This window comes from Triplophysa rosa, linkage group LG14 (genome assembly GCF_024868665.1).
Source record: "Triplophysa rosa linkage group LG14, Trosa_1v2, whole genome shotgun sequence".
In the NCBI taxonomy this organism is placed as follows: Eukaryota; Metazoa; Chordata; class Actinopteri; order Cypriniformes; family Nemacheilidae; genus Triplophysa; species Triplophysa rosa.
In genome coordinates, this window is record NC_079903.1 from 17,115,420 (window position 1) to 17,128,085 (window position 12,666).

At 40.1% G+C, this 12,666-nt stretch overlaps 2 protein-coding genes and 1 long non-coding RNA gene across 6 annotated transcripts in view; 2 read left to right on the plus strand and 1 right to left on the minus strand.

Moving 5' to 3' along the window:
• Positions 1 to 12,666, minus strand: part of nf1a (neurofibromin 1a) — a 60,786-nt gene that overhangs the window by 31,959 nt on the left and 16,161 nt on the right. For all 3 annotated transcript variants that reach the window (XM_057350303.1, XM_057350302.1, XM_057350301.1), the window contains exons 29-35: positions 12,217 to 12,352; positions 10,528 to 10,590; positions 8,091 to 8,249; positions 7,771 to 7,868; positions 6,887 to 7,033; positions 6,655 to 6,801; positions 6,369 to 6,479 (exon numbers count right to left, since the gene is read on the minus strand). In XM_057350303.1, coding sequence (XP_057206286.1) covers positions 6,369 to 6,479; positions 6,655 to 6,801; positions 6,887 to 7,033; positions 7,771 to 7,868; positions 8,091 to 8,249; positions 10,528 to 10,590; positions 12,217 to 12,352 — 861 coding nt within the window. The remainder of the gene's footprint in view (positions 1 to 6,368; positions 6,480 to 6,654; positions 6,802 to 6,886; positions 7,034 to 7,770; positions 7,869 to 8,090; positions 8,250 to 10,527; positions 10,591 to 12,216; positions 12,353 to 12,666) is intronic.
• Positions 69 to 3,813, plus strand: omgb (oligodendrocyte myelin glycoprotein b). 2 transcript variants are annotated; one of them, XM_057350306.1, is made up of 2 exons: positions 69 to 596; positions 1,706 to 3,813. In XM_057350306.1, the coding sequence occupies exons 1-2, from the start codon at positions 583 to 585 to the stop codon at positions 2,859 to 2,861; spliced, it is 1,170 nt and encodes a 389-aa protein (XP_057206289.1). In that variant the 5' UTR covers positions 69 to 582; the 3' UTR covers positions 2,862 to 3,813. The 2 variants fall into 2 exon arrangements, with proteins under 2 accessions (XP_057206289.1, XP_057206290.1); XM_057350307.1 differs by having other exon boundaries at positions 1,711 to 3,813.
• LOC130564338 (uncharacterized) lies at positions 4,327 to 6,113 on the plus strand. The gene is made up of 2 exons (XR_008964233.1): positions 4,327 to 4,817; positions 5,263 to 6,113. It is a non-coding gene; the product is annotated as an uncharacterized LOC130564338 (long non-coding RNA).

Sequence of the window (12,666 nt, forward strand, 5' to 3'; positions counted from 1 at the left end):
CGAAAAGAGAGAGAGAGAGAGAGAGAGAGAGAGAGAGAGAGAGAGAGAGAGAGAGAGAGAGAGAGAGAGAGAGAGAGATGATTTGGTTGCGTGTGCAGATCCAGAATATAAAACACTGAAGTCAGCATCCACCCCCCCACCTCAGCAGTATGGGCTGAGCCTGTGCTGCATTCTACCCACCAATCTCCCCCCCACCCCTCCTTAGACCCTGCCTCCACCTTCTCTCATGCATAGCCCGGTAGCTGATGCTACAGCGGAGGCTATCCAGAGGTGCCACACGATCATGCCTGGACGAAAACCAAGGGTAGGAAATGGCTAGACGTGGACTCATACCACAGTAACTGCTACCAGCGAGAGGACAGAGAGGGTGGGCAGGGAAGTGGAGCGAGAGAGCGAGAGAACGACAACATACGTGAGACAGCAAAGAACGTGGACTCTACCGTCACAGCAGAGTGGAGCAAAATACATGACAAAAACAAACTAAGAAATTGAAATAGCTTTTCACTGCTTTGGAAAAAAAGGGCGAACAGGGAGAAAGCGCTGGAGAAAGGTTGCGACAGACAGGGACATGCCTTTGAAGTGATGGAAAGGATCAGGTAAGACATATATGACATCAATAGCAAGCATTCGAAGCGTTAAACACATGGCGACTAGACAGACGTGCGGTATGCACGCTCATTCACAAAAAGCACAGTGATGCTGGAGGACAGAAAGAGAGACTGCAGTAGCATTTTAATTCGCAAAACAGGGACACCTCAATCAAAGCGTAGGCTACCGTTCCCACCGAGATTTCTAGAAACGGTTACGTTTCTCAGCATCCCACAGGCAAATACTCGAAACGCTTTACTTTCAGCTGTATTATCACAAGACTGTCCTGCATATTGACGTGGCAATCCAGAATGCCAGAAGTTTCCAGTACTGAGCATTGCATGTAGCCGTGCACGCGCAGACTCCCACATACATACGGATGTTTCATGCTTTCTAACTTTAACGTTGTCACCAGGGATAGGGAAGGCAGGATGCATAAATTGCATGCATTGCTATTAAAGCTCAATGCTAAGTTCTAACTGCTGCAGCAGGGCTGTGAAGCTCCTGGCAGGACCTCAAACTTTCAGGCGAGAACCAATGAGAACCGAGCAACCAATAACAGTCCATTAAGCTGCTGAATGATACTGTCCTTGTGTTATGATTTACATTTTCATTTGTGCAGTTGGCAGACGCACAAATCAAGAACTCAATTTCTATAGTATCAGGTGGTTATCATATTCAATATTTCATATTTTAACAGTTTTAGGGATAGTTCGCCCAAAAATAAAAATGATGTTCATTTCATATCAAACCTGTATGTCGTTCTTCTTCTGCAGAAGACAAAAGAAGATATTTTGAAGAACGTTGAAAACCAAACAACATTGACACCCATTGACTTTCATTGTACAGACACAAAACCACTTTTCCTTTTCTCATCATCTTTTGTGTCCCACAGAAAAGAGTCATATACAGGTTTTGAACAACACTGGGATGAATAAATGATGACAGCATTTTTATTTTTGGGTGAACTATCCCCTTAAATGATTTTCCTTGTATGGTCAAGGGTTTGAACTTCCCAGCTATGGGTCAGGCTTGATCTTCACAAAGCTTTCAGGTCTTGAACTGAAGCAAAAACAACAAGGTTAATAACAACTTCACCTTTGTTTGTTATTTTCAGAACAGCCAACATCATACCTGCCTCCATGCCGACTAACCTCCTCCTGCTTCTGCTGCTCGGGATGCGCGTGCTGGCCATTTGCCCACCCATGTGCACCTGTAGCGGGGGTCACAGAGTAGTGGACTGCTCTGCTCGTGGCTTAAGTCTATTTCCTGACAGCCTGCAGCACAACATCCATTTCCTCAACCTGTCCGATAACAGGCTCCAAAATCTCGATGGCCTCCTCAGCCATTTTGACCACTTAAGAACTCTGGACATCTCTTATAACCACCTCCAGCACCTTCCAGCTGGCCTGCCGCGAGCTCTCTGGGACATGCATGCTTCGGGAAACTACATCCGTCAGCTGGAAAAGAACGACACTGCTTACCATTGGAACCTTAAGTCACTGGACTTGTCAAATAATCAGCTGGAGCGGGTGGTCTTGATTAACAACACGCTATCTAGTTTGCGAGCTCTCAATCTCAGTCATAACAAATTCTGGACCGTCCCAACGAACCTGCCTCACAATTTGGAGACGGTGGACTTATCTCATAACTACTTGCTGCAGATCTTAGCCGGCTCGCTGGACCGCCTGCAGAGACTCTCTAGATTCTACCTGCATGCTAATCGTTTCACCTCATTGGATGAAGGCGCCTTCAGTCGGCTAGAAGGACTACAGCTCCTAACACTTGGGGATAACCCTTGGGCTTGCGAGGATGAGGCGAACATTAACCACCTACTGACATGGATGCAACAGACCCAAGCAAAAATCTTGGGATGCCCCTGCTACACCAGACCCACGTGTGGGCAGGTCCACTTGGCCACCAGGAGAACATGGCTTTCGGCTGCCTTCACAGAGCCACCACTGGGTGCCGATGCCCGTTACCCCGACCACCAGGTTACTTCTGGATATCTGTCCAAATCATCTCTGCTGAACCACCCTCATAACCCGAACGCTGTTAATGGTTCTGAGGCAGGAGAGCAAGCTTTGACCATGGGCAGGGGGTTTCTCACTTCGACCCCGCACAGCTTCACCACCAAGACAAGCACAACGATTCGAACGCGTAGTGCCAAGAAGGTCCTTCCAGCGCGTAGCACAAGTCACCGAATCCACAGATGTAACCCTGTTTTGAATCTTTTAAGTACTGCAGTAATTCTCAATGCTTTGAGTCTGTAAATCTAGAACTAGACTTAAAAAACTGAAAGAATGCAAAAAAGATACTCACCTGTTTGGTTTTCGCATTGATCTGACTATTGCTACCTTCCTGAGCATTCTTCAATGCATACAATCTCGGGCTGCTTAAAACAAACTTACCGCTTTCGACAGATGTGACAAAGTACCTTATGGCTACCGTGTATACTCACATCTTCTTGAATGTATACAACTACAACACAACTATCAGTTTCTTGATGTTGGAAAAAAGAATGCACTTTTCATTGAAAAAAGAATACATTTTACAATATTATGCTTGATCATTGAAGATTTTTCTTTGTTTATACCACATATTGAAGTAAAACACTACAACGACACTCTAAGAGTTAACATGAGGTCTATTAGGCTAAAGAGAAACCGCTTCTGCTGTATCTAGTATACACTGCTTTCTATCATTACAGCAAGAATAAAGTGAAATGGTGTTTAAAACTATTTTTGCTATATTTCAGCTATGTGGTAACATGGGATTTACTACCATTTTATAAAATAACGTCAACTAGCCGATAGGTTAGGCTGGGTTGATAACCTGCAGCAAGACAATCTTAAAGTAAATGGCCGTTATATGCCCAGGGGCTTCCTGCAGTTAAAAGGGCAATCCCATGATGCCTCTCTACAGTACGGGTAACATCAAGCTTGGCCGACCATTTCACAACCCTCCATTAAATGGTACACAGACAAAATGAACGTTGCCATTTTAAACACTTTGTTTTCTCTGAGGTCTGTAATACAAATAAGACAAACACATGCACAAAGCACTTTCTGGGAATACACCAGAAAGGCTACAGAATGCAACTTGTGTGTCATATTAAAGACTGAATTAAATGATGTTAAATCCAACAAAAAAATGAAAGTGTTTAAAGGGGTCATATGGCGTGAATACGTGTTTTTCTGTGTCTTTGGTGTGTTATAAGTTGCCCATGCATGTATTAGACACATAAAATTGCAAAGATTAAAGTGTGGGAACAAATGATGCATTCTATCTAAAAGCGAATGCTCACCCAGACCTGCCTGAAACGCCTCGTGTAACCACACCCCCACAAATCTACGTCAGTTCGTGGTATGATTTGACTAATACCGCCCAAATGTATACGCAAGTTAGGTGGGCGTACCTGTCCGTACAATTGCTTTGGAACCTGATGTTCCAAATATGGTAAGAGGCGTTACATTTCTGTCACACGCTTGCAGTATTCGACCAATCACTGCACACTGGTTAACAGGCCAATCATAGCACACCTCGCTTTTCAGAGTGATGAGCTTTGTAAAAAATCTGCACGTTTCAGAGAGGCGGAGCAAAGAGGAGACACAAACATGCACGGTATGTGGAAAATACAGCGTTTTTGAACCTTAAATTGTGTATACACATCGCATTACATCTAAAACAAACAATAATATTCATTTTAGCCGTGTCATATGACCTTTTAAGAAGATTGTTTAGAGTTAAAAAAAACAAATCCTAAAATGAGATCATCATGACGAAAGCGTATTCATTAACATGAAAAACTATTTTTCCGAAGTTAAATTTTAAAACGTGACCATTTAAAATTCACCTGCAAAATTTGCATGGCTGTTTGAAAATAAAAAACTTGGATGTGACATAGACAAACTATACACCTGTGACATCATGGCTTAAACTTCAGTATCAGAAATCAGTACTGCTAACTAACCAGTTTCACTCATCCCTTACCTTTGCATAAAAAGTTCAGTATGAACGTCAGTGTGACAACACTTTCTACATTTAGCATGCCGGAGGGGAAAAAACTGAGGGGTGGAAGCGGATATGTTTATACATCTTCCATGTTAACACACCTCCACCTTGTGAGGGTGTTGGTTTAATTTAAAATATAAGGCAAGGCTCAACTCTGACAGTCAAACTCTTTCAAGAGAACCGACATAAACGGATCATTCACCGTAAGAATCACGGTAAATATGACTTTAACTTTTAAATTAACTTTTTTCAATTTTATGAGATTTTTACATTAAATTAAACCATTGACTTCAAATTACTTTTAATTAATCATATTAACTATGGACATGTTCTTCAATACTTTTTCTTGTTTTTGACCAATATATAATCTAGCATTTAATACTTGAATATTTCTAGTGAACATTTATTTCTTGAGAAGTATGATTTCTTTAAAATATTATATCCTACACTTATGCGTAGCTTAAGCTTCCAAATACATTTTAGTGAACACACGGTATACAGTATGATGAGTTACATTTAAGAAATATTTGCATATGGAATCTGAGTGTAAATTTTAACATGTGTTACAAAAAAAACAAGAAAATTACAATATTTCCCCGACTGGTGAAACAACTTAAGAACGTATCATAATTTAACAATGTATATTGTTTCTCTCTACAGATTAAAAAGGAAAACCTAAACATGTTTTCCAAACAGAAGCTACTTCTCATGGTAGTTGTAATGATTACAGGTATTGACCTTATCACTGTCATCAACTCATTCAATGCAACAGCCAACGCAAATTCAACATTCAACGCAAGCACCAATGTGACATCCAACTCGACAGCGACATCCAACTCGACAGCGACATTCAACTCGACAGCGACATTCAACTCGACAGCGACATTCAACTCGACAGCGACATTCAACTCGACAGCGACATTCAACTCGACAGCGACATCCAACTCGAATGCGGCATCCAACTCGAATGCGGCATCCAACTCGAATGGGACATCCAACTCGAATGCGGCATCCAACTCGAATGCGGCATCCAACTCGAATGCGGCATCCAACTCGAATGGGACATCCAACTCGAATGCGGCATCCAACTCGAATGCGGCATCCAACTCGAATGCGGCATCCAACTCGAATGGGACATCCAACTCGAATGCGGCATCCAACTCGAATGCGGCATCCAACACGTCTGCGACATCCAACACGTCTGCGACATCCAACTCGAATGGGACATCAAGCTCAAACCAGTTGAATTCATCCGCAAACTCGATTCTGATCTACATCATGGCCTCTATTGTGGTCCTTTTAACAATAAACTCAGGATCTTAAACTCATCTTTAAACCCCCCAACAACCTTTTACACTATTTGTTAACACTTTCAGTAGTTTTAATACTGTTCCTACATTTTTTAAACATTAGTGATTTACTGTCATTACTTTTATCTAAAATTTCAAATGAAATAAGACTCTTCTATAGAGTGTTTCACAGAAAATGCAATAAATCTATTTTAAATGTTACATGCATTGTCATATTTTTTACTTCACTACTATAAAACTGATGTCATAAGAAGTGAATCTCTATTATGGGAACTGCTAAAAACGTTAAGAAACTACTTGTGGATTTATGCAAAACTGTTCTTTAAGAAAGCCATTTGATCACATAGATATGCAAACATGACTTATGACAAACAGGATCCAAAAGAGATAAAACCATACACCCAACTGAGTAAGCAGAGTTACCACAGAAAAACATCTCAAAACACAAGCTCTTACCTGCGAGCAATGTAATAAAAGACAGGATTGCCGTTCTTAGATGTGCCAGCTTGGTAAAAAATGTTGAGGGTCTTTAAAGCTTTGAATTCTTCTTTTTCATGGACTTGATGCCTTAAAGCAGATCAAAAGATTCAGCTGTTATTTTCTTAAAAAAATAAAACAATCAGGATTTAAAAATGATGAAGCAGGAAATATATGGTATTCTATTGTTATTAACTATCTAAATGGCTCATCTCTAAGTTCTGTTTGGAAAAGAGATTTAAGCCGTTGGTAAAAGAGGAGTCACCTTGTCATAAACTCCTCAAACTTTGAGCTGGTAAGGTTGAGACTGGACCAGTGTGTATCAGCCAAAGGTTTATGTTCGGGAGGACCCAGGTACGCCAGAAGGGTAGCCATCTTATCAAACGGTCTGCGACCCACTGCCTTATGATCCCTACGGTTCAAGCTTTATTTGAGTATTTGTGCAATTCATATCTGCAGTACCAACCCATTGCACTGTGTGCCTAAAGCTGTGTTACCTGTTGCTGGACAGGTACTGGCCAATTCTCTCCTGATTGTTCCACAAAAGACGATGCAGTGCGAGCACATTCCCATCACTGATGAACGACAGACTGTGATTCACCGAATCGCTCGGAGGAGAGTCGGATGCAATATCCAAGAAGAACCTGCACAAATGCAAAAAACACAACATTTTGAATTCTAAAGTTGGGACTCATACGGGTTCTGAAGAGCTGATGAATTTGACCGACACTCCCTTAAATTGACTTAACATTCAAGGCATACAAAAATATGCCATTTTGTGTAAAACTGCCTTGAAATGCACAGCTTTATTTGATGCCCAAGTGGCATCTCCCATTTTTAATTAGCCAATAGCATGTAGTTTACCTCACAGCCTGGAATTTGATGGGAAGCTGAAGTGCAGAATGTTGAGTTTTGAATGTTTATCGTCTTAATGCACTTTGTCAACGTTTTGAAGCATATTAGTTTAAAAACATTCTTAAGGTTTAAAGTATTCATACTAAACCCCAAAAAACTTCTATTTGGATTTCATGAAGACTTTAAAGTTAAAAGCTAGTGATGCACCGAAATTTCGGCTGCTGAAAAATTTCGGCTCAAAATGGTATTATCGGCTGAAAGGAAAAAATAGGCCAAAATAAAAGCCGAAATATCTGGCTTTTAGTGTGTGTAATTAATACAATTATATCAAAAAGTGAAGTCATTTTCGGTTTATGGCCAAGTGCATCCTTAATTTTTCGGTATCTGTTTCGGACCAGAATTTTCATTTCGGTGCATCATTATTAAAAGCCCAATGTTGTTCTTGTTTTGGTGTCCGTGAAAGACTACAGCTAGTTATGCATAACCTATTATATGTACAATACAGAATGAAACAACTGTCACATACCTTCTGGCAGCATCAAAGTTGCTTTTTACAAAATCATTAAAGGGCCGCATGTGTTCCTCTTTAGTAAAGAGAACATGATTAGCAATGCTCTGGAGAATCTAAAAGAGAGGGAGAAAAAGTAAACTTGTTGAATTTCAAAACCTGTTGCACTTTACCACAATTTAGAATGTCAAACCATGAACGCAGAGTTAACAACAATGCATCTAGTCAGTACACTCGTCCACAGATGACGAAACAGATGGTGAAAGATGCCATTTCTTAGCAAACCACACTAAAGAGTGCCGACATGCTGCATGCATGCTTTTCAAGTGCACACTTACCTTTGACATAAGTTTGAGACCGCGCTCAATCCTCGGAGGCGGTTTCTTTTCCAGGATTCCTGCCTCGTACGGCGAGACGATAGCTGGGTTAATAAACCGCAAAAACATGGCGCTTCCCACAGCACCAATACTGTTCTGAGGAAACCGCTGACTGACCACCTGCACAAATGAAAATGGACAGAGCGGTGAGATAAGGAAGGACTTGACACAAAAGGTAATTGACACACAAAGACGTTAAATTTGTCCCATTATATCATTCCTAAATTGATCTAACGAATGACAAAAAAGGAAACAAAAAATAAACTGATTGATGTTTTGGTGGCATGTATTATGGGATTGCAGGCTTTGCGCTGAAAAGAAAACATGGGTCACGTGACTTACAAGAAAAATGAGTATTTACATTAAAAGATCAATAATGAGACGACATCAAATCAACATCATGACACGAAAAGCAATTTTGTTAGTTTCTCATTTGCCAGTACAGAACGATTAAACACGTGCACACACGCACACCACACAAACACATGACAAACCTGTACTTGTCCACATACAAAAACACACCTTTATCAAACAGATAACGAGAAGTAACTGCACACAAACCTATAATTTACCTTATATAAGAGATGTTTAAAATGGTTAGTTCCATAGTTAAGTTGTGGAATTAAAGGGGCAGTTCACTCACAAATAAAAGTTCGGACCCATTGACTACCACAGTAGGAAAAAAGTGAACCAGAACAGTTTGCTTTCATACATCTTTAAAATATCTCCTTTTGTGTTCAACAGAACAAAGAAAAAAAAAATTACATTAAAAATTCCTACTATGGCAGTCAATGATGGCCAAGAACTGTTTGGTTACAAGCATTCTTCCAAATTATCTTTCTCTAAAAAATGATACAGGTTTGGAACAACTGTGAGTGAATGCTGACAGAATTTTTTTGGGGGGTGAACTGTTCCTTTGAGGCCAATGTATATTTAGGTGAAATGACAAGAGGCTGTGTTACAGTGACCACAGGTAACGCTTATTGATTTAAAACACATTATAAATAACCATGGCATCCATTCCACAACACCTAAAATAATAATTGATGTCCTATATTTTTTTGTAGAAGACTGAAATACTTCATTTCCAAGAAACTAGGGATTAAAAATGTGTCTAGGACTTAAAAATAGGCCTAGCTTACTCTAATTTACATATAACCCATCCCTTCAATTCTACTTCATGATGAAGTCTGACACACAACCGGAAACGTGATGATGGTGTTAGCCAGAGGAAGGTGAAGAAAACACAAACAAACTGAAAACAAAACATTGTCAGTAATACAGTAGGTGTTTTCATGCATGCAAACGCACCGATGGTTTCTCACAATGTGTAAACATGCACAACCATTGTTTTGACGACAGCTCATAGATAACATGACAGAACCCATAGAAGCACCAACATGTTCATTAGTAGGGGTGTAACGGTACGTGTATTCGTACCGAACCGTCACAGGCAACATTCCAAATATAGTCATCATTCCTATGCCCTCGGAGTTTAGACTTTGGATTGAACAAGGCATTTGCGTGCATTATGTAGACGTTTGGAATGCACTTTGCAAAGTAAGCAACGTAATTTCCTCATTATCTTCAGCTGGCATGTTCCTGTAACAATGCAGCATTGTGTCCGTCAGCAGATGTCGTTGTTTTAATGGCATAACTTAAGCATAAAACATGTTTGCAAATAAACACACATTTTATATTTTAAAAAGCTGCACGCAAATGCCCTGCTCACTCCAAAGTCTAATCTACTAGGGTTCTGCCCTTCGAAGGGAGTAGGGCATAGGAATTATAACTTCATTTTGGAATTTTCCCCTCGACAGCTCGTGACGGTTCGGTACGAATACACGTAGCGTTACACCCCTATTCATTAGAGCCGATCTAATTCATGCAGATCACTTAAAAATCTAGTTTCCCCAAGTCACACAAGCCTTGGACTCCAAAAGGTTTTTATTGTAATCTAAACCTAGACGTGTGTGTGATGTGACAAATGCTTGCGGAAGGTAAAACCAAGTCAGATCAGGCTCCTGATGAGCTCGGGTATTTTTCGGACAGCTGAACAGACCATAAACCCAAACAAAACCTCTTACTACTAGAGATTGTCCTGGTACAAAAAGCTTATCCCAACTGCCCACCACCAGCAGCCCAGTCCACACCAGTTTTTTCATTTATCTAATTGTTTACCCAAAAGACAAACAAAAATGAAGGCTTTAGAGCTCAAACTTTAGATGTTTCTGAACATGTTTAGGCAAAGAAAAAAGCCTCAAATCATGAAGATAAAAATGAACGAACTCAGAAAATGAAATTCAACAAAATAAAGCAGGAACTAAAAAATGTTTTATGAATAAAACCAAACCAATAAAATGAGAGCCAAGGAAAAATAAACTGCTAAAACACTTACGGATTTTTTGTTTTCCTTTTTTTCTTTAACAGTGGCTTTATTCAGAAGGGAGTGGCAAGTAGCCTACAGGGCAGAGATGAGCACAGAAAGATCACAGCAGCTACACAACTGTACTCGGCACAGCCACAGTGCATACAAACACAATGAAGGAGCAACACAACCTTCCGGACAGCTGATCTAGGAACAGTCCGATAAACCCCCCACCAATGCTCCCTGAGCAGAACGTGAAGCGAAAGCTGCTGCCGTGAAACACAGAAGAGAGCTCTAAGCTCAAGCAAAAAGTGTGAATATGTTAAGAATGTGAAGATTAGAGATAAGTCAACCCTAGCTGAACGACAAGAAGAGGAAGTCTAGATACAGTATAAATAATGTGACATATATTGCCGTGGCTTCACTCATCCGTAGTGTGTGTAGTTCTTGATGCTTCTGACTGTAACTGTTTGTATAAGCTTAGATTGACAAAGAAAACATTGGATTTGGAAAAAGAAAAAAAATGAGATGAATAAACAGAGAATGAGAGAAACATGTTGTTTGATATCAAGTCCCATAGAACATACAAGATAAAGCCAAGAAAAGCTGAAAATAAATGAAATTAGGAAGAAGGAAACATGGTTAATTTCTATGATTTAAAACACAAGTAGGGCTGCACGATAAATCACAAATAACCCTAAATATCACGTAAATCGACCTGTCTAGAGCAATTATGATATCGGAAAGTCTGTGTTTGTCCGTAAAGCACGGCTCTGTGATCGGTATGAAATGCTGCTCCATATAGACATTTCCTGGAACTACGAGTTATGGTTTCTGCACGAGAGCGCCCTCTGGCTTTCAGATGCAGCAGCATTTAAACGTACTTCACTGAAAAACTGCGCAAAAACAAAAACGCAGACAACTGCCAAATCGGTTTATTTTTAATTTATCGTTAAACCCTAAACACAAGTTTATGTTATTGTACATACGAGATACAGTATTGTCTCGGGAAAAGTTAAAATATGCTATCAACTACAGAAAAAGAAAATACATATAAATGCAAATTTGCTTCACGTTATAGAACAAACCAATTCTAATACATCAACAAAAGAGCCGGTGATCATCCTCTCAACAAGTGTGGACTGTCCTCTCAACAAGAGCTAAAATTATAAACATTTATTTGGCTGCAGTTGACTTTTGGTACAGTATAACTATGGTAATAACCAGTAAAGTAAACCATTTCAAAACCTACAGCCACCAACAGTTATAAAAATAGTTCTTACGACTAGATATATCTGAACAGACCTCCATTTCCCACAATTTACGAAAATTGGCAACATGCCCGTAACAACAGTATTTCAATGCTACACTACGACATGTTCCAGGGCCATTTGTTTCTGGAATACTTTTCAAAGACTCTGCCATGAGTAAAAAAATGCATTAAAAAAGTTCTCAAAACACTCACTCTAAAATAATCATGACCGCCCTATAAAAAAAATGTGGGATGTATTTGAGGGAACAGGGGGACTTTTAAGCTGCCTTATATTTTCAAACACAGACAGACAGAGGTGAGGAGGATGCGAGAGGATAAAAGCATGTTCCCTTGTTAGAAGTGACGCAAGATTGATCAGTGGATGCCCAAGCATTAAAGCCAGCTTTAGTGCCATCATTCAGAGAATGCAGTAACAGTGAAGAAGCAGGTTGGCGTTGTGAGCGTACCTGATAAAGGCAGTGGCAAACACTGCGCAGCTGAGGAGGAAACTCTGTGGAGGAGTTGATGATAGCCAGAAAGAAGCGGTCTGTGATCTGCAGCAGGTTCTTCTGGTTCTCATCCAGGTTCTCCGTTTGTTCTAACCTGAAATGGAAAATGGGCAAGCCATAAATGTTGGGAGAGCTCGAATTCACAAGGACGAGAGGGATGCATTGGGGGATAGATGACAGTATTCCGTAATACAGCAGCACAAATAAAAATCCCATTTCCACTTTGTTTAAAGACGAAGGGCATAAAATAAATTAAAACGGATTTTCCATTGGTAAGACAAACAGACAGTCCCATCTGAACTTACCCTATTAGTTAAAGCAACGTCGCAATGTTAAAATGAACAATGTTTTCACAATTTTCTGGAAGAAATCATCCCACGAATGGTTTACTTCTAGTCATTTCTATAT